The following is a 27,681-nucleotide window of genomic DNA, read 5'->3' as shown; positions in this document are numbered from 1 at the left end:
TTAAGTTATATAATAAATCTGGCTTTACAAAAGTGTTCAAAAATTAAGATGGCTACTTTTAGGGGGAATAAGGCAGGCTCTAGCAAATAGTCTGATGGGAACTTCTGAGTTGGTGATGTTCCATCTTCTGCTCTGGGTGTGGTTATGTTAGTTCAACTTCAATTACTCTATCAAGTTAGATACTTGGTACATACCTTATAGAACATGTGTTATACTCCCTAACTAAGTTTTTAAAACACCCACTGGGGTATCTGATTTCTACATTTTTTAAAACCATATACAATAACATACTCCAGAGTATCAACTCTCTTAAGATATTCATCCTCAGAAATCAGTGAAATTTTCTTTCTTCAAACTTTTTAAAGTTTAAACCACAATGTTTAACTTCTGTGGTATTTAAGCTTTTGTTGCTCTCTGAGTTTTTGTTTGTTTGTTTTCCTTGCTGCAGGAGGGTGTGAGGGTGTGTGTGTATGTGTGCTGAACCCAAAGCTTCAAGCACGCTCCACCACTGTACTACCCCAGTCCTGCCTCATGCTTTTTTAAAAAATTTTATCTGTTCTTTATAGATATATGTGACAGAGATTGTATTTTGACATATTATACACACATGGAGTATAACTTATTCTAATTAGGATCCCATTACTGTTGTTGTACATGATGTGGAGTTTCACTGGGCATGTATTCATAATGGAAATAGGAAAGTTATGTCTGATCCATTTTGTCTTTCCTATTCCCATCCTTCCCCCTTCCCTTCATTCCTTTTTATCTAATCCAATAAATTTCTATTCTTCCCTCCTCCCCCAACTTATTGTGTGTTAGCATCCACATATCAAGGAGAACATTGGTCTTCGGTTTTTTAGGATTGGCTTTTTTTACTTAGCATGATAGTCTCCAGTTCCATCTATTTACTGGCAAATGCCATAATTTCATTCTTCTTTGTGGCTGAGTAATCTTCCACTGTGTGTGTGTGTGTGTGTATGTGTGTGTGTGTATATATATATATATATATATATGTATATATATATATACATATATATATATATATATATATATGTATATATGTATATATATATATATACACACACACACATACACACACACACACACCATGTTTTCTTTATCCATTTCATCTGTCAAAGGGCACCTAGTTTGGTTCCATAGGCTTTCCTACTATGAATTCAGCTGCTATAAATATTGATGTGGCTGTGTCACTGTAGTATGCTGATTTTAAGGCCTTTGGGTATAAGCCAAGGAGTGGGATAGCTGGGTCAAATGGTGGTTCCATTCCAAGTTTCCTGAGGCATCTCCATACTGCTCTCCAGAGTGGTTGTACCAAGTTGCAATCCTACCAACACGGTATGAGTGAATGTTTTTCCCCACATCCTTGACAACACTTACTATTGCTTGTATTTTTGATAATTGCCATTCTGACTAGAGTGAGATGGAATCTCAGTGTAGTTATAATTTGCATTTCTCTAATTGCTAGAGATGTTGAACATTTTTTCATATATTTGTTGACTATTTGTATTTCTTCTACTGTGAAGTGCCTGTTCAGTTCCTTTGCCCATTTATTGATTGGGTTATTTGGTTTTTTGGAGTTAAGTTTTTTGAGATCTTTGTATATCCTGGATATTAATGCTCTGAGGTGCAGGCGGCAAAGTTTTTCTCCCATTCTGTACCTTCCTTGTGCTTTTTTAAAAGACCATTTGAAAAAACATTCTTTAGCTTTAATTTAAATATACAACTGTATCTGTGTCGAAAGGGAGAAATATTTACAATCTGTTAAGTATAAACATAAATTTTTTAAAAAGCTAGGTGAGTAGTTCAGTGGTAGAGTACTTGCCTAGCACATACAGGGCATCAGATTCAATTCCAGTACCACAAAAAAATTAAAAATCTAAAAAACAGGAATTAAACAAATCTGTAGCAGCACATATATTACTGTTATTATCCTTGACTTTCACATTCAATATTAACCTTAGAGTAGTACTTCACCTTAACTTAGCACCTTTTACACCATCATAACACTCAAATGTTCAAATGCTCAACCTGAAGCTTACCTGTGTGTCCTTGGTCTCTGATTTAAAGAAGCTGTCCTGCCTGGACTATGCTGACTTCCAAGTCTTGCAGGACTGGTCATATAGTCATTAGGAACTGTTGGGGGTTTAACAGGTTCCAGGGTTTTATAAGGAGTATTTCGTCTAAAGAAGAAAACAAAGAAATAACAAATAAGAGAGATAAAACAGTATTCCCTCCTGCAAATCTGATTCTCCCTTTGTGAATAGGTTTAACAGATTTTTTTTTAAATTAATAAAGCTTGGGGCTGGGGTTGTGGCTCAGTGGCAGAGCACTTGTCTAGCATGTGTGAGGCACTAGGTTTGATTCTCAGCACCACATATAAATAAATAAAAAAAAAAAGAACTATCAACATTTAAAATTTTTTTAAAAATTAATAAAGCTTGTAATTAAAGTAATTCTTAATTGGGGTATATAAATTTTTGTTACTTTAACAAAAAACTAAAATTTGCTACTTTAACATAGGAAAACTAAAGGAAAGGGTAATTTAAAGCTCTTATTTCTAAAAATAATGGTTGTAATTTTATGCTCAATAATATAAAACTTTGAAATATACTTTATTCCCACTTCAGTCATCCACAAGTCCTGTCCTTTACATAGGAAGCTAAAATATCAATTTGCTTCCAAACCTCAATATGAATATGGAGGAAGTACATTCCGATTCTAAGTGTAGTCACTGATCTCTCAAATAACTGATCTTTACTTTTCTGTTTAATAAGTTCATTCTCCCCCCTGCTCCATGGACAGAGGGTTTAAAGAGTGAAAACAGAAATTAAGCTCCAATTGTTGGTCAACACCTCTACCAACTACACATGCTACATGTAATTGCACCAACTCAGGAGGCAGATGGATCTCAAGTTCAAGGACAGCTTTAGCAACTTAGTGAGGCCCAAAGTAATCAGCATATTACAGAAATACAGCCACATCAATATTCATGCTGCTCAGTTCACAATAGCCAGATTGTGGAACCAACCTAGATGTCCTTCAATTGATGAATGGATAAAGAAATTGTGGTATATATATATATATACAATGGAATATTACTCAGCCATAAAGAATGATAAAATTATGGCATTTGCAGGCAAATGGATGAAACTGGAGAATATCATGCTAAATGAGATAAGCCAATTTCAAAAAACCAAAAGACGAATGATATCGCTAATAAGTGGATGATGACACATAATGGGGGAGTGGGAGGGGTTAGTGTTAGGGTTAGAATTAGGGTGAGGGAGGGGGGCAAGAATGGAGGAAGGAAGGACCGTATAGAGGGAAAAGAGGGGTGGGAGGGGTGGGGGGAAGGGAAAAAAATAACAGAATGAATCAAACAACATTACCCTATGTAAATTTATGATTACACAAATGGTATGCCTTTATGCCATGTACAGACAGAGAAACAACATGTATCCCATTTGTTTACAATTAAAAAAAAAAAATTATGCCCAAAAAAAAAAAAAAAAAAAAATGGCTGGGGGTATGGCTCAGTGGTTTTAAAAAAAAAAAAAATTCTTGGTAAGTATTTGATATATTTAATACCTTGAGAAATGGGGAGAAAGAAACCACCATTACCTTTTCTACTTCTCCAACTGGCCTTTTCATAAACTACTCTAGTACTAAGGGGCTTAAGATTACTAGTCAATGCACAGGTAGAAGTACTCCAAGTAAAGAGTGTCTAAGGTCTCAGGTTCCAGAAGAAACAGAGGAGTTGCAGACTAGTAAGTAAAACTACACTAAGTAGACCACTTATTAGCTCTGTTACATAAATATTATAAATACAAGGCAAAGACACAATTTACATGTAAAACTCACTCCATTTGAAATAAACTAAAGTCAGATTTATATTTAATTTTAAACAATGGAAGACAAAAAAATAAATGTTACTAATTTATACATACACAAAACAACTTTTCTAGTACAGACTTATACAAGGAATATTATTAAGCAGGGAGATTCACTTTGGATTCTGTTTAGGGAAATAAGAATCAAAACAATTTGTAAATGGTAGTGTCACACAAAGTGTGTCCCAAGACAAGGATCCATACATTTAAGAAACATCTTTTAACATAGAAATTCTTTTGTAAAATGTAGTTGAATTCTTACCCCAACGTTCCCCGGCCTGACATAGGAGGACTTGGTGGTTTCTGAGTAGGAGGATTTGTTCTCGACAGTGTGCCAGTTCTTGCAGGCTGGTTATTTCCATGCTAAAATGTGGAAAGAAAAGCATTTATTTTTATATCAAATTGTTCTCTTGATGTTTTAACACCATGTATTATTTTTTTTTAATATCAAAATGTGAAGTAAGGATTCCCAGACAGATTTAATAAAGACTTTGGTACATTTTAATAACTCAGGAACCACCTGCACTCAGTCTTTCCTATTATTTTATGTCATTCATACTGATTCATGGCAAAATACAGGTACGACTATTAAAGTTTACGTACTGTTTTATTGTTAAACATGTTTGTGGAACTCAAACTTATTGGCATGCAAATACTTAGTTGCTTAAAATTTCTGAAATGTATGCATAAACATGAACTATAGATCTCACTGTCAATTTGCTAAGACACCCATCTAAAAAATTATCTAATAATTCAGTAACAAAGTCACATATGATGTCTGGGAAACCTAATTGTAAGTCAATGAAAGCAAGGCAGCTATCAAAAAATGAGCAAAGCAATAAATGTTAGCAAAATTAATGTTCCTATATAAATGCAAATGTCAATATATCTTTGATATATTAACACAGCCAAGCTAAATGTTGCTGATTTGAATTGTTTGAGTATATTTAATCTACATAAAACCTATAGGGAAAAGCAGACAGACATAAGAAGAGTTTTCAAATTTTAGTGGCTCTGCAGTCTCTACCAATATAGAGGAAATACTGTGGATCAAATGATAAGTAATGTCTCTTACCTTGGCTTTTAGCCACTTTACGTTGGCAAAAAAAAGGGGGGGAAAAAGTAGAAATTAATTCTAGATATGTTATATCTGATAGGACAGGTTTACATTTATAGTCACTCAGTTTTTGTTAATAAACAAACCCAGCCACATTTCAAATATTTCATAAAGAAAAAGATTCATAATTACTAGGAAAATACTTACACATTTCATATAGTTTTCAAAAGAAATATATTTATAAGGAAACCACCACTTAATTATGTCAAGCTGATCCAAGCCCAATAATTTCTTAGATCAAAATTTTTATGCCATGGAACTAATTCAGCAGATTAGTTCATAGGATAAAGTTTAATCACAATACATTAGATGTAAACCTATTTTAATTTATCAGTCTACAAGTCATAAGACTATTGGATAGTGAATGTTCATGTGTAAGCATTACTTTAACAGTAGTATATCATAAAAAGTGCTAGACTGTTATGTATAACTATAATGCACTAATCAAAGCATTTTTTTTTAAAAGGTGCCAGACTGCAAATGTTAAAATTCAAAACCACAGGTTGCTTCCAAATTCAGTAAAAGACCTAGCAAACAGGGTCTGGAAAAAATTCTCATTTCTAGCTTACAAAGTCAAATCCTGAGCAACCCAACACTAACAGGAAGTTATTATGTTACTCTTACTCCGAAGTTTTCTTCTGAACCAGTTTAGCCAAAATTCGAAATTCAAAAAAGTTTGATTTGATTCTAAGGGCTACTTCTTTGAAAAATGACTAGTTACAAGTATCCAACAACGTGTATAATCCTAAAAGCATCACTACTTACACTGTGCCATTAGGGAAAAAAAACTTCAGTTCCTAGAGTCTGACTTTTTTATAGATTTTTCTGGGTTTCAAGTTTTTGTCCTTAACATCTGTTATTATCACTAAGTATCTACCATTTTTCAGGTGACTCTAAGGAAATCATCCAATAGAGGAATCTACTTTCTCTTAGATATGTTCTCCATTATAGAAACTGTGCCAGGAATTTGGTATTCTTTAGTGTTTGCATAAAATAATAGGGATCACAATCATTGGAAAACAATGTCTGGAACCCTACCTAACCACTTCATTTCACACCCGGATTTAGAAAAATAAATGTGATTAACAATGGGATCTTGATTAAATATACAGGTTATGGTATATGTATCTTATAATGTATATGCATTACAATATAGTGAACATTATCTTTAAATAGCCAAAAACATTCTAAATGCACTTAACACTTTTCTGCTCATTTGTTTCAAGTAAACAGGAAACCAAAAACATTAACATTCAAGTGTAAGCTTGTCACAGCTGGATTGGGAATGAAAATTCTGATTGAACTCTGCTTCTATGCAATGGTGTAACCTTTAACATTTTATGGAGCTCAGTCTCCTCTATTAAGTGTGTTTATATATGCAGATGTGTTGAGGCTGTAGGAAATTATCTTCTAATTCAAAATATTTTAATTGTGAGTAACCTAAAATAATAAGCTAAATGTCGACTTAAATATACCCAAAACATATCCAAAATAAGACATTTATTATTTCCCTGAGATTTCTACTTCATTTTCTTAACAGTTACATTTATGGATAAGTAATTTTACCATTTAGAATCACAGGTTAAAAACTCTCTATATTTCCTCTCTTTTCTCTCTATAATCAGAGATCAGAGTTTTACAAATGACAGAGAGTAAAGGTCTGTAAGGTCAATTCTTTCTTTGAAATGACTGATTAGCTCATTCATTTACTTAATGAAATTAATTTTAAAAATAACAACCCTATGGAAATATTATAAAGCTTTATCATCTACACTGTTAAATGAACTGGGAGGCCATTATGCTAAGAAAGCTCTGGTATTCTGTTCCTACAAAGCAAACCAAAACCCAACTTAAAATAATCAGAAAATTGACAACTAATCTCTAAAGACTTTATCACCCCCAAATTGCCAAATAACCTTTAACTAACCAAACATTTTCTTTGTCTTGCTCCTGTGAATTTCTCCTCATATCCCCTGTGGTCTGGAGCTACCAAATTTTAATGTTCCTATATTTATCTTTTAACACCACTAATAAAATCCAAGAACTCCTAGATTGCATGGTATTTTTGAAGCTAAAAAATAAGCACAGGAACACTAACATATATGGAAAGTCCTTTGTAAACTATGAATATATATTGTTTTAGTGAGAAGAAAAATAAGAGACAAAAGAAGCAAGTGAGAATGTATATGTGTATACAGGTGAACATAAAAATATGTATAGGGTGTGTGTGTGTGTCTAGCTTTAATCCCAAGATGGGTAATAATACAAAATGCTTTTCCTAGACTCTCAAAATTCAGTTTTACCTATTTTACAACCATACTCACAACTCTGGACAAAAATACAAGAAACAAGTACTCTCCTCCACATATTATTTACATATAATTCTCAATAATAAAAATGAAGAAAAGATTTCAAAAGTCTTAGATAAGTGTAAAATAAAGATCAACACTGTTGGTGTCTTTCTGGATCAGGAACCCCAGAAAACTAAGAATGCAACAAACCTAGCAACAACACTAGCCAGATTAACAAGATAGAAAAAGTTCCAAGATTCTAGCTCACTCCTTAAAAATTATTATATTTTGAAGACCAGAAACAAAATAAAATAATGTTTCTCTAAGAAAGGGACTACCGTATTTCAGAGAAATGATTTATCTTAAGCAGAGACGGTTAAAGAATTTAGTTCGTTCCTGATGCTTACAAAGTGACACATGAATACCCAAAACTGACAAACTATAGATATCTTCAAGATCAGGTAATTCTGCCATGCTTATCAATGAACATGAGCAACAAATAATCTCTCCTAAAAGTCTGTTGTAGTTTTTGTTGTTGTTGTTGTTTTTGTTTTTTGTTTTTTGTTTTTTGTTTTTTCCAGAGAGGGAAAAGGGCAACAGGTATAAAGAAGAAAATTTCATAAAATTTTCATTTTTTTATAAATTGCTAGAACTATATCAACATACACACATACACAACTATGCATACATATCTAGAAATAAAAGGACAAAAGTATGTATAATTTATTTTCTAAACCAATTTTTGAAAGCATTTTTTATTTTTAAATATTATTCAGTTGTAAAAGCATTTACAATACAAATTTAAAACAACAGTCTAGAATTCAAATGATTTATTTAATGAACAGCTTTTTCAAGTTTAATATCTTTCTGAATATAGCCTCTTCCAAAGGTAAAATTCTGTTCCAAGTTTAATAAATAATTAATATTAAATAAATATAAAAATTATAATGCTAATTACTAAAGAGACTCTATCAATTAAGAAAATTTTCACCATATTTCTTATCTAAAATTAGTTCAAGTTAATGTACTATAAAATGCTTACCTTGACACCATGACCCACATCATCCAGAACTGTGTAGTCAATAGGTTTCCGAATATATCTTACAGGGCGCTCCATATTTGCAGGTGCTATTATTTTGTGAGTTCTTGATGTATTCTTATTTGTGGTCAAAATGCCAATCTCTCTTCGAGCCACTTTCTCTTTATGAATATCCACAGTCTGTATTTTAAATTTGAATAAAGCAAGAAAGTGTTAATTGACATGGTAAAAAATATATATGAAAGTCCATCTATATTGGGCCAAATACAGGGTAAACCATGGAACTATATACCCCTTATCTATTTTCCAGTGAATCCTATCTTTACCTTCAAAATTAAACAAATAAATTTCCTCAAGTCTCGAAGTGGTGATTAAAAGCACCAACTAACTAATTTAATGAATTTGATTCTACAACAACTTGTCAGGAAACCAAATTAAGGAATCCTGTACTGAGTAGCTTACACTTTATATAGTAGGGATGCAGACCAGGAAAAAATCACTAATTATAACACAATGAAGTTATGTGCTGCAATGACATACACACATATTATTTGAAATTACTAGAAAGGTGTTCAGAGTAAGATATTTAACTAGGGTGAAAAGAATTCAAAGTCTTTACATAAGAAATATATTTTAGGGGCTGGGGTTGTGACTCAGTGGTAGCGTGCTTGCCTAGCACATGTGAGGCACTGGGTTCGATCCTCAGCACCACATAAAAATAACTAAATAAAACAAAGATTAAAAATATATATATTTTAAATAAATGAAAAGAAGTAAGGGGCAAACATGGAAATTATTAAAGGCAGAAAGACTGAACACAACAGACAAAAACATAAAAGGAAAAAATAAAAGCAAAGGTTAGAAACTATTAACAAGCAAACTGCACCTGTTTGATACAGACTACCTACTAATAGGTTACTAATAGCCTATGAGGTTTTTAAAAAAAATATTTTGGGGGAGCTAGGAATGTAGCTCATTAAAAAAATATTTTGGGGGGTCTGGGAATGTAGCTAAATGATAGAGTACTTGCAAGGTCCTGGGTTCCATCTCCCGTACCACAAAGTAATAATAACAATTATAATAATAAAACTATGCATTTTTATTTAGTTGTGAACATTTAAAAACTGGATAGCAGAGTCATTCCAAGAAATAATCATGCAACTGCTCAACAATTTAAATATTATACTAACAATAATGGGGGACTAATGACAAATTTGAGTGACATGACCATATCTGCATTTTAAAAAAACCTCTGACAGAAATGTTGAGGATAGAAAGAAAAAGACTATCAACAGTAAGACCAGTTAAGAGGCAACTATGGTTGACTAGATGAGAAAAGTCTAGAACTCTGAACTGAATTAAAGCAGAAAAAAGGGGGAAGGAAAGGTACTATCAGGGGAAAGAAAGCTTAATGTTATGCCTCTAACAGATCTATTAAAATTCGATTTTCTATCTTATTTCATCAGAATTTTTAAATAGGTTGGGAAAGAACCTGTCATCAAGCCAGGCATGGTGGCATATGCCTGTAATCCCAGCGGCTCAGGAGGCTGAGGCAGGAAGATCGTGAGTTCAAAGTCAGCCTCCACAAAAGTGAGGCACTAAGCAACTCAGTGAGAACCTGTCTCTAAACAAAATACAAAATTGGGCTGGCTTAGTGGTCAAGTTACCCTGAGTTCAATCCCCGGTACCAAAAAAAAAAAAAAGAACCTATAATCAAAAAAGCTAGCCCAACTCCAAAACAATTCTGTACAATTTCTGAGAAAATGTACTAAGTCCCTCTGTTCTGATTACACATAGAACATGTTACACACAGTGTTTCCTTAGAAAGCAAAAGGCAAGTCTGTTTACTATCTAATATAATAAATATAATATAGGCCTTCAAGACAAAGGTCAAAAGCTTTACTGCCTGTTTCAAAAGTATGGCCCCTTGAGCTGAGAATGGGGTTCAGAGATAAAGCACTTTGCCTAGCATATGCAAGGCCCCAGGTTCAATAAACAAAAAGTGGGCTGGGGAGATAGTTCAGGTGGTAGAGTGCTTGCCTTACAAGTGCAAGGTCCTGAGTTCGATCCCCAGTACTGCAAAAAACAACAACAACAACAACAATAGACAAAAAGTGTGCCCCCCCCACATCTGGAATCCTTTTCCTGTAGTGCATCCAACTTTGTGTGCAAGCATCACCTGGCTCTCTTTAAAGTATCCTGTAGAAACTGGGGCTCTACCTAGTATAAATGCTGACACTCTGGCTATTGCAATTGCCATGAGTAATGATGTCCTTTGTCTCTGATTCAAGAGTCTTATGTCTTCCAACAGAATCCATGGAACTGTGGTAGCTATTAGCTTACAAGGGTGAAATCTCATAGATTTTTCACAATATTGAACAGTTTTGGCAAAGAAGATGGAATGTTTAGAAAGGTTTTCTAAGCCAGGCACGGTGGCACATGGCTATAATCCCAGTGGCTCAGGAGGCTGAGGCAGGAGGATCATGAGTTTAAAGCCAGCCTCAGTAACTTAGCAAGGTGCTAAGCAACTCAGTGAGACACTGATTCTAAATAAAATCCAAGGGGAGGGGGGTGTCTGGGGATGTGGCTCAGTGGTTAAGTGCCCCTGAGTTCAATCCCCCATACAAAGGAAGGAAAGAAGAGAGGAAGAGAGAAAAGAAAGGAAGGAGGGAGGGAGGAAAATAGTTTTTCTAGCAATAGAAGGAAGGTGCAGTTAACAGGAACTGAGAAAAGTCCATGAGAATGGTTAAGTGAAGTCTTCTACTTTACTGTTAATGAGGCTGAACTGAAGAGATATTTCAGGAGGAGTATCAGAAGTAGGCAGTTTCAAAGGTAACGACCTAATAATGCCCTGGTTATTGCCAACTCTCCTCCAGATGGAAGAGCTTCCTCACCAAGCTGATAGTTAGGAGTAGGTCTGTCTCATGAATAACAACTAAGATCTGTCTGGTGGAGGGGGAGCACAAAAGGTTCTGTCCCTTTTCAGACAACTGTTACAGAGACACATATTTCACTGAGTGTGAAAAAGAGGTAAATCTGCAGCTCCTCTGGGCAGAACCAGGCAAATCTTTGGTTAGCATGCTTGGAAGACAAAGGATAAGGCAAATAATGCTTGTTAAAAAATGGCAAAGCTAACTATCTTAGTGCTCAGCTCCTCCTGCAGGTCAATCTTCTGGAGGTGACAATAAAGAGCCACAGCATGCTCTGGAAGAGGGGCCCCTGTGCTGTGAGAAAGCATTCATCTTCTATGAGAAACTTCCCTGAGACAAATCCCCTTAGGCACCAACCAGTTCATAAGTTCTTATTGTTATGGACTGAGATTAAAATATGCTAAAGTTGATTCATTGGAGAATGAGAATCTAGAAAATTCTTGCTGTCAACTCTAATTCTCCTACCCTTAGTACTGAAATTGATCAAAAATTTAAGAAATGCTAACTTGACAATGGAACAACAAATAGCCCACATTAAGGTGATGTGGAGAGCAGGCTGATCTCTGCTGAGTTACTCCATAATATATAGAACATCAGGACAGGCCATGTTGAGTTATTCCATAATGTATAGAACATCCGTTTTAAAGCTAAGTAAACCTCTGATACTCCATTTTGTAAAGCAGCAGTTTGCCAGAAACTACTCCATTTTGAGTTTAAGTACTGAGGAGGAATGACTCTACACTTTGTATAAGTAAACCACCATCATCTGCCTAGCACAACCATAGGTACAAACTGATAAACTGTGCTAATAAAAGTGATCCCGTGAACTTATCAAATTAATCAGAAACACAAGGATGGACTGGCATATTAAATTCGTATAGGCAAAGCCATGTCCATGAGTTTATCAAACATACCAGATCACTACAACGATGCAATCCCCTCACTTAAAAGGAGGAGAACCCTTAGACAGCAGCACCTTGACCCTGTCATTTTGTCAGTAGTCACAAGCCTTGTCCAAGAAAACTGCCACAGTGACAAACCTCCAAATCTCTGTCCTCAGGTTTTAGCAGACTGTCATTTCTCCTGATCATACAACCACACAGGTCCCACTCCAAGTTGACATCTCAAGCTGATGCTCTAAGCTGACAACGAAACTTCCATCTGTCTGGAACTTGGTCTAGAATAAGGTTCTACACTTTGACAGCTCTGTGCCTTGAACAAGTTCTTAGGCTGATTCATAATCTTATCTGACCACCTACAGTGACTCTTTGCATTTACATCTGCCCTCTGTGCCCTCAGTTCAGCCTTCTAAACCCCTGTGATAATACCCTTAAAATTTACTGACCCTGTAACCTACATATGTCACTGTGTGAAGTGGGATATATGACTTGAGTGTGATAGATACTAGAAATTAAGATCTGGATAGAAGAACCTGTGATTGACTGGCTCTGACTACCAGGTGACCCACAAGTATTCAGTGAACTGCCACTGATGAAAACGGTATAGTCTGTGAATTGTTATTCAATATGTTCTGATACTGTGGAAAGACACAAATGTATTTGGTCTATAATGACAGCATACTCAAAACAGGTGGACTCCTAAAAACAATGATGCCACTATGTAAATTAAGCCCAAGTTGACCAAAGAGTACAAAACCTATTGCCTCCATCTATGGATTCAAGATTTACCAAACTGAAATGGTTATGTCAATAATGGTGGTCTTGACACAAAACACAGTGCTTTGGGGTGGATCAAAAACATCACAGATTTATTTGGCTGATCGAAATGCAACTTTGGCACCACTTAAAACTTAGAATAAATGCCCTTTAATAAATAGTGTGAAGATGCGCTCTCTCTCAAGCTTCCTCCTAACTCAAGGTTAGCCTTTCTATAAAGAGAAGAATGAGTAGGTGTGAGGCTGAGTTTCTGAAGTTTCCAAGAGAGACTGAAGAACAAATACACTCACTACACTAGATAACTCTGGGACAGCCACCTCAAAATTTTATGGCACTGTTGGATAGAGAAGCCCAAATCCTTTGAAGGGACAAGTTACCTCCTTTGAGTGGGGTTCAACAGTGGGGAAAAGAAAGTTAATGTGACCTTCTGGGTGGGGCCACTGGGATTCATTCAAAGTATTACAGTTGTGGCTTCCATGCTCAGTATATATAATTTGCACTGATATTTTACATGCCTATTTTTTGAATGCTTATAAGCTTCAGAGATTATGCCTACTATAAGAGGCCATGTAGAAAAGCACTAGTAGCTTCAGGACGTTATAATCCTTATAATCCTTTGAGTACAAATCTCTGTTCACAGATGCTTTTACTAACTGGAGCCTCTTGTTAAGAGAAGGAACCTCCACTGGAGGCACTTCTTGGATTTGGATTAATGCCCTTCCTGACAATTCTAGGTATGCCTCTTTTGAAAATGATGGGGAGCAGAGAGAGATGTGAGCAGTAGGAACATGAAGTCAAGAGGATAATTTTGTAGACTGGGTATATCCCTACATGCTGTTTTTTTTGTTTTGTTTTGTTTTGTTTTGTTGGTACCAGGGATTGAACTCAGGGACTCTCAACCACTAAGCCACATCCCCAGCTCTATTTTGTATTTTATTTAGAGACAGGGTCTCACTGAGTTGCTTAGCACCTAGCTGTTGCTGAGGCTCGCTTTTAACTGGCGATCCTTTTGCCTCAGCCTCTGGAGCTGCTGGGATTATAGGCGTGAGTCATGGTGACGGGCAAGGTATGCTTTTAATCACAAAAATTACTCAATGATAGGCTGTTAGTCTACATTATCTGATAGCCCTCCACATTTTCTATCATCCACAAGCATCTTGTATTGATAAGTAATAAAAACAGTCTCCTCAAAAACAAAGTTGATGGGCTGGTGATACAGCTTAGTTGGTAGAGTGTTTGCCTAGTATGCACAAGGCCCTGGGTTCAATCCCCAGCACTACCAAAAAAAATTGAAAAAACTCGTCAACAACAACAAAAAAAACCCCAAGAAAACATGGACAAAGGAGGAATGGAGTTGTGGCTCAGCACTAGAGTACATGTTTAGCATGCACAAAGCACTGGACTGGATTCCCAGGAACACAATGGGGCGGCAGGAACACTTACATAGACATTTCTTCTAAAAAAAACTGGGAAAGATAATGACCACTTGGTTAAGTGCATGGCTCATCAAGTCCCCATGTGTCCCATGTGGACCAAAGTGGAAGAGAGAAGAGGGTCTCCATAAGTTTAATAAAAATGCTGTTGTCCCTCTTATACCTGACTGCTCCAGAAAAAAGGTGTGGGTACAAGCCTGGAATGACTAGAGAAAAAGGTAAAGTTAGCTACTGGAATGAGAAATCAATGGTATTTGTGGCAGCCGAAGGCATATGACACCCTGGCACCTGTGGGAGAAACAAATCAGTCCTCAAGAGAAAAAAGGAGGGATATTTGTGAACTCTGTCTTTCAGAATCACTACTGGAGACATCTTCACAAAAGAAAATTTCCTGATACAGTTTCCACAAACTGTGCAACATTATAAATTTAACTGACTACAGGTCCAACACATACCCAGTCCAACATGCTCTGATCACCATTCTCTGACCTCATAGCAGAGAGGTTGGAAGCAGCAGAGGATGTTCCAAGATCCTTTGTCTCTCACAAAAAACAACTCTCAAGTCCTCTAGATGTCTTTTCTATCCCCATTCCTAGAGCTATTATTCAGTCATTCCAAGGGACAGATGAATGCCACCTGGCTGGTAGCACAGATAAATGGGACAGACTGGACAGACTGGACCGATTGCCTTGAGGTAGTCTCTCTGAAAACAAGTACTAGACTCAATTATACATACTGAACTGAGAAACCTAAGGCCAAAAGTCACACTGGAGAAACTGCCATCCTGCAATCTATGACTTAAGCAGTTCCCACCTGTGGCAGTGGGGTGGGCAACAATTGTAAACAAGACAATTCTTTATAGAAGTAAAAGCCTCATAAGTAATATGCAGCCTTGAGAGTACTTCTTGTATGGAAGTCAAAAACTTGCCTCCTTCCAAAAATGTGGTGACTTGCAACTTAGAGGTAGTCATAGTTGACCTTCAAGTGTTTAAGGAAGAATCATGAGAGGATAATGTACTTCATAGACAACTGTGATCTCTCTGAAATGAGGCTATTCTTGATCAGGAGGGAGGCTCCTATAAGGAAAACTGATGAGTTAATTATGTGCACACTGAGGCAGTTATTCCTCACAATTCCTACAATGAAAGTCACCCAATTAGGTTTGAAATAAGTCTCTGATTTAAGCTGAAGCAATCAGTTAGATTATGTTGGCCTAGAGGAATTCAGGTCAGTTTCAAGTCAACTGGCCAAGATTGTTATGAATGATAGAAGAGCCCTAACACTTCCTCCTTGCAAGACAAGGCCAAATCTGTACAACATATCCTGCAATATCCACATTAATGCTTCTGGTCAAGAGGAAGGTAGTACAAAAACAAACAGAAAGCTACTTGGCTCAATAAGATAGACTCTAAAGGTTCCCCAAAGTGGTTCAGCTGAATAGGTCTCAGATTCAGAGGCACATAATCAAAGTTTGGCCCCATCCTGCCATCCTGTTGATAGCAATATTAATTCAATGTCTTATAAGAAAAACAGAATGGATCCAGTACCAGATTCTGTCTTAAGGATTAATCAGTGACCAGTGAAGTTGTGTAATCATGGGAAAGTTTACCAGATGTCAAGAAGGTATAGAGAGGAGGGATAAATATTGTCCAAAATTATACCTGGGTATGTCACATTTTTATTCATCTTGTGAGAAATACATTCTCTTTGTTCCATACTGTCTTGTTAAAATACAAAATAGTCTTGAAGTACAGATACAGTGTATCCCTAAGAAGTAAAGGGCAGATTTTTTTTTTTTTTTTCCTTGAGTATAATAAAGATGCTATCTCCTTCCAGGGAAAAGGTCAGCTAGGCTTACTGCCCATTATAAAAGTCTGGGTTCCCTAACCTAGAATTTCCTTTCCTATAACAGTTTTGTTTTGTTTTGTTTTGTTTTTTGTTTGTTTGTTTGTTTGTTTGCGGTGCTGGGGATTGAACCCAGGGCTTTGTGTTTGAGAAGCAAGCATTCTACCAACTGAGCTATCTCCCCAGCCCCACTATAACAGTTTTTATTATAAGAGAGGCATCACCACAGGATCACTCAGTCTTGAACATGTTCCTCTATGGATCAGAGGGTTTGGCAAACTGACATAAATGCTAACACTGGTTCCTGTTATTTTCATGAGTAAGTCCTGTCTCTGACCTATAAATCTTTTGTCTTCAGCCAGCATCTATGAAACTGTTGGGCAAAATCTCAAGACACTTCACAGTTCTTTAAACAGCTATTTTCACAGTAAAACAATTCACATCTGACCACCTTCCTTCAGTAACATTAAAGATTATCTGATAGTCATTAATGTTATAAAATGTAAAGATCTACTTTCTTTTAAAGAAGGCCTTCATATGTCTTTCCCCTCCGCCTCAAGTCCTTCTACTCACCCTAGCCTCTTTCCATAGTACTGGAGACCAAACTCAGGGCCTCGCACATGGTAGGCAAGCACTATCTACCACTGCACTACATCCTGAGCCCCAGTTGCTTCCTTTTCTAAGAGGTTCAGCGCAAGTTTAACCAGCACAAATTCTGTTTGGCATGGAATTAAATTTAAGAATTCGTAACTCCATAAAACACAAAATACTAAGATTTTATTTGAAGGTGAAAAAGATGGACTAAAGACTTGGTTTGCTTCTACCTCTTCTGAACATTCACTGTCTCCTTTTTAAGGTCATCTTACAGGTTTAGTCTTAGGCATTTTCTTCTTTATAACCTCTCCCTGACAAGCTCACCTACATCCAGACTTAAATTAACATTTATATACACATAAACTTTATCTATTAAGACCTCTTCTCTGAGCTATAGATTTGTATATAAAACTGATGTTCCTCTAGGGTATTTCACTGATATCTCAAAGTGAATGTGTCCCAAATCAAACACTTAAGTCTACTCAACCCTGTTTTGGATCTCTATTAAGTTATATACATCAGATAGCTACCATTTACTTTCATTACATCTTGTCACATTTACCTTTAAATATCAGAAATTGGTTTCCTTCTGTTTTTAACACTTTAATCCTAAGTCACTACCCTCTCTCGCCTTGGCTACTGCAATATCCTTCTCTAATTGGTTCACTTGAATCCAATCTGGTCTTTCTCCAATCAGCTCTCTATGTTATAAATATGTGATCTTTACCCCTACTTCCCAAAAAAGGCCAAAAAGAAAACAAAATGAAAAAGTTTTTATCTCACTTGCTTAACTCCTATTGAAAAAACATTCCCACATGATCTCCAATCTTCAAGAGAAAAATGAATTCAAAATGGCTCAAGTCCTTTTCCTGTTTCTCAAACATCGTGGAGTCCACAACTCTCCTTCTGAAAACATCTTTTTCTCATCTTTCTTACTTCCCTCACATACTTAAAGAAATATTCAGTACACTGTTTCAAATTGCTTAAAAAATTCTCCTATAGTTCCACTCCCTCCCCATTTTTCCAATTCTGAATCATGAAAGTCTAAATCACAGCCCGTCCAGTAATGTACAACTCTCCGTATGGCAGGGTGAGCAAATAATGTGAGTAGGAGGAGGGGAACAGGTTTGGAACATTTGTATAACAGCAGCATGCATATGTTCACCAAGTGACAGCTTTTGCAGTAAAACTAATTCTTTCTCATACTTGAATTTCCTTACTTTCACACTTTTTTCTTTAGATAACAAAAGAAGCAGTTCATGAAAAGAAAAATACTTTTTAATCTTATACTACAGATGTAATTAGTAACCCTAGATGAAAAGAATTAGAAGTCCCAAGGTGAGCCACCCAGAGAAGTCTAATGACTCACTGGGTTTTTTTGTTTTGTTTTATGGTGCTGTGGGTTGAACCCAGGGCCTAGTGCATGCTCATCAAGTGCTCTCTACACCAGCCCAACCCACTGGTTAAAGAAAAAAAGCATGTAAACTGGGTGTGGTGGCACATGCCTGTAATCCCAGCCAGTCTCAGAAACTTAGTGAGACTCCAAGCAACTTAGTTAGACCCTGTCAGAAAATTATAAATAAAAGGGCTGGTAATGTAGCTCAGTTAAGTGCCTCTGGGTTCAATTCCTGGTACCAATAAAAAAAAAATTAAAAATTAAAAATAACGTGTTAGTTTGAAATCAGAAAACCAAAGAGTGAATGCTGACTCATTTTAGCTCATTAAGATTTCATTTTGCTAGGGCTGGAAATATAGTTCAGTGGTACAGTGTTTGCCCAGCACATATGAGGCCCTCAGTTTGATCCCCAGCACAAAGAAAGAAAGGAAGGTAAGGGAAAAGGGGAAAGGAGATAAATTAATTCCTGGAGCAGCATCCACAGACTCCACTAGAGAAATTTTATTTTAGTCAGCCATATTTCGCAGGTTAAGAAAGCATATCAGAAAGATGAGGAAAATTCAAGCACAGCTAACAGCATAAGTAAAGGGGAATAAAAATATGAAGCTAACAAAGAACAAATAAAAATAAGTTAAGCATCTGTTCTTCAACTTTTAATAAAGTCAATGATAAGACTATGGAAATTAGGAAGCAATACTTGATATTTTATTTTTAACTGATACAGAAAAACAGAAATTGCTTTCGTGGGGTATCATGTTTCCATACATATATACAACTGAGAAAAAAAATCCTTTCTTCTAGGCTTTTGAAATGTACAATACACTTTTGTTATTTAGTGTGTTCAATAACACACTAGAGGGGCTGGGGTTGTGGCTGAGTGGTAGAGCACTTGCCTAGCATGCATGATGCACTGGGTTTGATCCCCAGCACTACATTAAAAAAAAAAAAAAAAAACACTAAACTAAATAAACAAAGGTATTGTGTCCATCTATAACTAAAAATATTTAAAAAAAACAAACATGAGAATTTGTTGCTCCTACCTAACTGTAACTTAGTACTAATTGATCAACTGCCAATTTCTTTTTGAAGGGTTAAGCAGGACCTTTATAAATATAAGATAACTAGAAATTGAATAAACAAATTGTGTGATAAAGTTCTAATGGAGTGAGAAAATACTCCAAAAACAATTCTATTTAGATAGGAAAACATTATGTTCTAAAACAAATGTGGAAATAAAATGATGAATAGATAAAGACTTTTAAATTATATTTTAAGATATGATTACTTAAAACCACAATATAGAAATATCTTGTTTTACCTATGTTCTCTTTCTCTTGTCACATTGTCGGGGAAAAAACAACATACATGCTTCTTTTAAAGGTCTTCCAGAAAAAAAAAAAAACTTCCTAATTACCGAAAGATGGAAAGGCAGGCAGGAAAGAAGTATGGCATAGCAACACTACTTAATGTTTCATTTATTTTCTACAATATCACATTAGGGTGCCACCTATCCTCACAACTGTCACTGCCACTACAGGTGAAGAACCCTAATATAAATAAGAACATGATAAATGTTTGCTGAGGAAAAAAACCCAAAACTACAGAATGAAAACTGAAATACTTTTGCCCTGAATAGAAAAAGGAGAAGAGTAGAAAAAGTATAAAAGAGTCCTAAATAAGCTCCACAGAGAAAGTCTTCAGCCAACAAAGAGACAGGCTTTGTTAAATGCTTATTTGGACCAGATTCTGGAAATGGCCCTATGCCCAAAATTCTGTGTTACAGAGCTTTGTTCAATGAGCTCAAAACAAGGCCCCAATCAACTTTGAAGTTAACTTGATTCAGAATGACCTAAATACATATACTATAAAATAGATCTGTTTAAAAGAGTTGCAAATCAGACTGTGATGGGGAAACATACTATAAAACACTTGAATAAGAATTACTTTGAAATATTTTATCCTGAGAAAAACCAGATCTGTCACTAACACTTTGGCCCATGCCTAATTTTTCGGTATTGACCAATAACATTTTCTGCCTCCTACCCACCTATTTAAGAACATAAATAAGACAAAGTATGGAACACTTGCATGGTAACTATTCCTTTTTTGAAGTGCTAGTGATCAAAGTCAAGCCCTTGACTTTCTACCACTGTGATCTACTCCCCCAACCCAGTGATAACCATTTTTTATCCAAACTAGGATATAAGGTAAATATGAACTTTTAAGACATTAAAGCAGTTTATCTTCTAAATATCAGGTCATGAATTTGTAGTTATTCCTCATTCTATTACCTTATCTAATAGTTACCTCTGTGTGTGTGTGTGTGTGTGTGTGTGTGTGTGTGTGTGTTTTACTAGGGATGGGGCATTCTACCTCTGAGGTACATTCCAGCCCTGTGTTTCTTATTTTGAGACAGGGTCCCACTAAATTGTCAAAGCTGACCTCAAACCTGGAATCTTCTGGTCTCAGCCTCCCCAGGTGCTGAGATTACAGGTGTCACCACCACACTCTACAAAAATTAACTTTTATTTTAATATTTCATGAATGTTTCTCTCTTCTTAAAAAGGTAATTTATTTTAACTTCTCTAGAAATATCAGGCAGTATAGTCTAACAACTAAATGAATAGGCTCAAGAATCAAGTAGCACAGATTTAAAAGCTGACTCAGGGCTGGGGAGATAGCTCAGCTGGTAGAGTGCTTGCATCGCAAGCACAAGACCCTGAGTTCGATCCCCAGTACCGCAAAAAAAAAAAAAAAAAAAAAAAAAGTTGACTCTACAATTTACTGTGTGAACTTGGTAAGTTAACCACTCTATACCCTCAGTTTCTTTATCATACAAATGAGATTTTTAAATAACCAAAAAGTCCTTTCCTTTCCCTGTCCTTTTCCCTGCCTTCCTTTCTTTCTATTTCTTTTTCTTTTCCTTTCCATTCCAGTCTTTTCCTCCTTCTTCCCTTTCCTTCCATATGTCCCTGGGAACTACCGCAGGGAGAAGGATGTGTCTCCACAGAGAACAAGTGTGTTTGTTCCTCTAGGCAAGCTCAGGCCTAACTTCCATGGTGATGAGCAAAGTGTCTTTGGGCTCGGAAGAGTAAGAGATGATATAGGCCCAGCTCTGGTCCTGACTGTCACTGTGAGACTCAGCAGCTCACCTGCACAAAGGAGGCTAGTGAAATGCAGTATTGGACTCTATGATGCTGGGCAGAACAGAACAGCACGTTCCACTCAGCTCCATGATCACCTACACACTTCAGCAGACTCTGCTACTAAGTTGTGATGCTCAGAGGTGAGGGCTGCTGTGAGGGACCTAGGGAAACTTTGACCCATGGCCTGAAGGCTATGACCACAGAAAAAGGAAGGAAGGAGCAGCTAAGAACCCTACAGGAATGTCCCATCCTGGCAGGATCTCCCAACCATGGAACGAGACAGAAAATCCTCAAAATTTACCCCAAGACATCATCCGAGAAGAGACCAGAAGTGGATATTGAAGCCCAAAGAAATCAAGTAATTTACAAGAAATCAAACCTGGACTACTCAAATCTAGGGTATGACCCACTACTCTGCATGAAGGACTTGGTACCTATTCCAGTCCCAATGACTTCCCAAACCATGCTCTTTCCCAGATCTTCCAAAAGGGGCGAGTGAGTAGACAGAGGGTTCTGCCAGAGCTGACCGTCCACCCTTAGAAACAGGCTAAAACCCACTCTGGCAATGGGAAATCTGCTCTGAACCACCCACCTCCCTCTCCTGCTCAGAAGCAAAGGAAGAACCTCAATCAAACCCTGCCCTCCCTCTACCTCCTGGATAAACCATGTGTCATTTTTTTCCTCAACAGATATTTCTTGAGAATCTAGTGTGCCAGGCACTATGCTGGGTACTAGGGAAACAAATAAAGAATCTGGCCATGGCCCTGCTTTCACAGAGGGACGAACAACAAGATTTTGTCACTTAGTGGCATCTGACAACCCCTTATAAGTAAAACAGGGCAGGGATGGTAGGATGGTGAATTTGAATGGGGAGGTGCCAGTGCTGAAACTATCTGTGGGAAAAGAGGGGTCTGAGCTAAGGGGCAGTGAGAATGGTGGCCCTGATGAGTGTGGCCCATGATGGAAGCATGTGAGCCAGAGGGAAGGGGAGAAGGTGAGGCTCTGAAGGAAGGCCATGATGTGTTCTGCAGGCTCTCACCATCCTGCCCTGGGCAGAGGTTCCTCTTGTTTCTAGAATCAGAGAACGGACTCTCAGAGTCAATAAACTGGAGGGCTCCTCCTACAATGATGGGTTCAGGAGACCTCCCCAAGGTCATCAGTGACTAGAGAGACCAGGGATTAGAACCAGGGTCTCCAGGATCCCATCCTTACCTCTACCAAACCTTCCTTAATTCTCAAACCACTCACATTTCTAGGTAGTTTCCCTGCAGAAGCCCAGGGAGCCACCCTCAGGGAAACCATGGAAGACTTCAATTCAGAACTCAGAAGGAGCTTGTCAGTTCCTCCTCTCTACCATTTATTCAACTGAGTAAGAACTTAGCTTTCCCATCTGTGAAACAGAAGCCCCCATCAGGGCACTGCCAAGTTGCCCTAAAGATTAAATGAAACCTCTGCATAAAGTACCCCAGAAGGTGCTTGATAAAGAATTGTCAATGTTAATCACTGAGATGAAAAAAACTGGGAGTCCAGCTAATGCCCTTTGTGCTCCAGCTCCACAGTGATCCTGGCAGGTTATGAACAAACGTCCAAGCCTGTCCAAAAGATTCTACTCCACCACCCTATGAAGCTGCTGGAAAAGGTTTGCACTGCAATATTATCTGTACTTATGATACCTTAGTGTAAACTACCAAGTGCATTGTATTTTTAACTCTTTTGCTATTTAAAGTCAACGAGTTAGAGTAAGCAATCTGCAGTGACACAAGCTGAAATATATGATGATTTGGAAAATAAAAAGCAAAACAAAAACCTGTATCAATCTCAGACCATTATTTTAAAGATGAAAAGAGTTAACATAAGTAAGGGATTTTCAACAATGTCTAGTATGTAGAAAGAACTCAAAAAATGTTATTAGCTTTTGTTATTATTATTCTGTTCCTCAATCCATATTTAAGTACTTATCTGAGATTACTTGATATTAAACCATTAAAAGCTTATAGCCAATAATAAAGAAAACTACTAGCAATTTTAGAAAAAAGGAAATATCAACATGCCCCATTTACATTATATACACAGCAGGTATTATCAAAAAAGAAGAATCAAATCCAATATCAAAAGGATTTGGATTATACTCAAGAGTAGTCTACTCTGAGCCTTCTTAGTTTTTTATTCATCACAGGACTATCTCTCATTTTATAATTCTTTGAAATAATGGTCGCAACTAGGGATATTTATACTCAGAGGATATTTAAAAGCATAAGTATGTACTTGAGAATTGATTACACACTGACGTCTCTCCTTCCTGAGACTTTACATATATTTTATACATACCTTTTCAGAAGAATAAGGGAAATAATCAATGGACAAAAATTTCTAATAAATCTTTGGATATGAGAAAGCAAATGAAGACAAGGTAGTAACTAATCAGAATAGAAAGACCTAGCACCTTCAACACCTATGTGTCTTTTAATCCTAAAAGAAAAAAAGCCCTGAGAGACTGAAACTTCAGAAGTACCAAGTTCTACAGACTACAAAATGGGGGAAAAATTAAAACCACAATGAGAAGCCAGGTGCCGTGGGGCACGCCTGTAATTCCAGCAACTCAGGAGGCTGAAGCAGGAGGATGTCAAGTTAGAGGGCAGTCTCAGAAACTTAGTGAGACCTGTCTCAAAATAAAACTAATAAGGGCTGGGGTTGTAGTTCAGTGGTTTAGTGCTTGCCTAGCATGTGTGAGACCCTGGGTTCAATCCCTAGCATAAAAAATAAATAAATAACCACAAAGAACTACCACTTCATACTAACTAGGATGACTATAGTAACAATGCTTAAAAAAGACAAAACGCAGGCTGGGGAGATAGCTCAGTCGATAGGGTGCTTGTCTTGCAAACACAAAGCCCTGGGTTCGATCCCCAGCACCGCAAAAAAAAAAAAAAAGCTGGGCACAGTGGCACACACCTGTAATCCCAGTGGCTCAGCAGGCTAAGGCAAGAGGATCCAAGTTCCAGGCCAGCCTCAGCAATTTATCGAGGTCCTAACCACTTAGAGAGACGCTGCCTTTAAAACAAAAAAATAAAAAGGACTGGGCATATAGCTCAGTGGTAAAGTACCTCTGGGTTCAATCCCTAGTACCAAAAAAGGGGCAAAACACATTTGCAAAGATATAGAAAAACTGTAAAACCTTCATATACCGCTCTGCAGGAAGGTAAAAAGGTATACAGAGGCACTCTGGACAAGAGCTGGTAGTTTCTCACAAAGTTACCATATGATCCAGCAATCCCATGCCTAGGTATACCAACCAATATAACTGAAAATGAAAACTTGCCCACATGTTCATACAGTAATCATAACAGCCAAAAACTAGAAACAATCCAAATATCTACTGATAAATGGATAAATAAAATGTGGTCTGTTCACACAACGAAATATTATTTGGCAACAAAAAGAAACAAAGTACTAATTTTTAACATAAATGACCCATGAGGACATCACAATAAACATAAGTCATCACAAAGGACCATGTATTAGGTGATTCCATTTATATGAAAGATCCAGAATAAGCAAATTTATAGAGACAAAAAGTAGGTTACTAGTTGTGTAGAGGTAGGTGAAGGAAATGCTGAGAACTGGGAGTGATAGATTCCGAAAAACAATGAACTATATAGTTTAAACAGATAAATTACATGATACATTAATCATATCTCCATAAAACTTTAACAGTAAGGAACATGGGGGCTGGATTGTGGCTCAGTGGTAGAGCACTTGCTTAGCATGTGATAGGCACTGGGTTCAATTCTCAGCACCACATAAAAATAAATGAGTAAAATAAAGATCTGTCAACATCTTTAAAAAAAATTTTTTTTTAAAGTAAGAAATATGGTAGTAGAGCACTTGCCTAGCATGTGCAAAGCCCTGGATATATAATCCCCAGTACTGGGCTGGAGCTGTGGCTCAGTGGCAGTGTGCTTGCCTTACATGTATGCAGCACTGGGTTCAATCCTCAGCACCTCATTAAAAAAAAAAAAAAAATAATGAATGAATAAATAAAGATATTGTGTCCATCTACAACTAAAAAAAATATTTTTTAAAAAAAGCCCCAGTACTGAGGAGGAGGAAAAAAAAAAAAAGCTGGAAAACTGAGTGTCTGAACACAGTTCATCTTAGTCTACACAATGTTCACAGAATGCCAGCACTCCCTCATAAATGCGACTTTCATGAAGAAAATTTAGAAGATTTTCCAGTGCAAAAATACAATACCTTCAGATAAAAAATGAAATACTATTTAGCCATAAGAAGAATGAAATCCCATCATCTGCAACAACATGGATGGACATGGAGATCATTATGTTAATTAAAATAAGGCAGGCACAGAAAGACAAATACCACATAATCTTATTCATACAAAGAATATTAAAAAGCTGAAATCACAGAAGTTGAGAGTAGACTGTTGACTGCCAGAGGCTGGGAAGCAGGGAGCAAGGGAATGGAGAGAGGGTTGATTAATGGGTACTAAGTGATAGACAGGAGTTATAAGTTCTGGTATGCTATTGCACAGTAGGGTGACCGCAGATAATGATGATGAATGGTATGTTTTGTTGGAACTTTTTTTTTGGGGGGGGGGCACAGTATGTTTTTAAAAGTTAAAAGAAAGAATTTTGAATGTTTTCACCATAAAGAATGGTGGAGGAGCTATGTTTATACCCTGATTTCAACAACATATTGTATATATATAAATATATATATATATATATATAAACTTGCCTAGCATGTGCAAAGCCCTGTAGATATATATATATATACACTGAAGCAATACACAGTACATGTTTATATTTTTATTTATCAATTCAAATTTTTAAAAATCTTTTTTCAAAAGGGATCAGAGAAGAATGAAACAGAATAGCACCAGAGACTAACATATATTGAAATCTGGAGGTACCCCTGCTCACAGTCACATCACCCTGACAGTTACTAAGTCTGACATACACTTAAAAAGTTTCAACTTAAGTTTGTGTTTGTGTGTTGTAGGATTTTGTTTGTTTGTTTTGGTTTTGTTTTGGTTTTTGCAGTACTGAAACTAAATCCAGGGGTGTTTTACTACAGAGCTACATCCCCAGTCCTTTTTATTTTGTGACAGGATTTCACTAAACTGCCCAGGTTGGCCTCCAATTTGCAATCCTCCTGTCTTGGTCTTCCAAATTGCTAGGATTTCAGGCATGTGCCACTGTACCCAGATTGAGCATTTTATTAAATCTCTCATTCTTAACTACAAATAGACAGCTAAGGATTGTCAGACAACTGGAGGACATTTCATAAGGTGTGAGAGGAAATCTAAAACAAATAAAATTTTAAAAAGAACGGGAGGAGGGTTGCAAGGAATAGAGAAATACTTAAAAATAAAAAGAAAAAGAACTTATATGTGGAAAAATAAAAAAGAAAAAGAACTTATATGTGGAAAAATAAAAACCAATCCAATAATAAAATAAGAATTCAGTTTATGAAAAAAAATAAAAACCTAAGGACAAGGGAACTCTTGAAATTTAAAAAATGTAAAAATTAAACATCAGCCACAGAGACACACTGGAATGTGAAGTTCAGGAGATTTAGAGATGAAAACAAGAATACTAAAATCTTAAACATCTAGGAAAAAGAACAGAAAATATAGCAGAAGATAAATCATCAAACAGAGAACATTCTGGGCTGGGGTTGTGGCTCAGTGGTGGAGTGCTTGCCTAGCATGGGTGAGGCCCTGGGTTCGATTCTCAGCACCGCATATAAATAAAGAAAAATAAAATAAAGGTCCATTGACAACTAAGAATACATTTAGAGAGAGAAAGGAGAGAGAAAGAGAAGATTCTATCCCAGAAATATCTCCATGCTGAAAGAGTCCTCCAAATACCAGCACAATATACTTTTAAAAGACCAATACCAAGTTACATCCCTATGAAATTTCAAAACACCACAGCTAAAGAAAGTAAAAATTCCAAAAGTCTCCAGAGAGAAAAAGACAAGTTCTATACAAAGGTTTTGGAATCAGACACCAGACATCTCAGAGACAATACTGGAAGATAGAAGAAACAAACTATTACCTTTAAAGGTCCTAGGGAAAATAATTCTCAATATAAAACTAAGGATAATGAAACACAGTGGTAACAGATTCTCAAGCAAGATTGATTCAAATAATGCCATTTAAGAAAAACTATACAGGTCAGGTATGGTGATACAGGCCTATAATCCCAGTGACTCAGGAGTCTGAGGCAATTAAAGGCCAATAGCCTCAGAAACTTAGACCTTATCTCAAAATAAAAATAG

The 27,681-nt window shown here is 36.6% G+C and overlaps 1 protein-coding gene and 1 non-coding gene across 19 annotated transcripts in view; one reads left to right on the top strand and one right to left on the bottom strand.

Annotated features, from left to right (window-relative positions):
- Positions 1 to 27,681, bottom strand: part of Abi1 (abl interactor 1) — a 155,382-nt gene that overhangs the window by 21,417 nt on the left and 106,284 nt on the right. For 13 of the 18 annotated variants that reach the window (XM_047521577.1, XM_047521578.1, XM_047521581.1 and 10 more), the window contains exons 3-6: positions 8,362 to 8,538; positions 4,987 to 5,001; positions 4,174 to 4,274; positions 2,061 to 2,201 (exon numbers count right to left, since the gene is read on the bottom strand). In XM_047521577.1, coding sequence (XP_047377533.1) covers positions 2,061 to 2,201; positions 4,174 to 4,274; positions 4,987 to 5,001; positions 8,362 to 8,538 — 434 coding nt within the window. The remainder of the gene's footprint in view (positions 1 to 2,060; positions 2,202 to 4,173; positions 4,275 to 4,986; positions 5,002 to 8,361; positions 8,539 to 27,681) is intronic. The other 5 variants (XM_047521579.1, XM_047521590.1, XM_047521594.1 and 2 more) reach the window with 1 other exon arrangement.
- Positions 14,174 to 14,246, top strand: Trnat-agu (transfer RNA threonine (anticodon AGU)). The gene has a single exon. It is a non-coding gene; the product is annotated as a tRNA-Thr (tRNA).

Source organism: Sciurus carolinensis, chromosome 12, assembly GCF_902686445.1.
Source record: "Sciurus carolinensis chromosome 12, mSciCar1.2, whole genome shotgun sequence".
NCBI classification, from domain to species: Eukaryota; Metazoa; Chordata; class Mammalia; order Rodentia; family Sciuridae; genus Sciurus; species Sciurus carolinensis.
The sequence above is the reverse complement of the archived record's forward strand: the minus strand, read 5'-3'. Positions and strand labels throughout refer to the sequence as shown.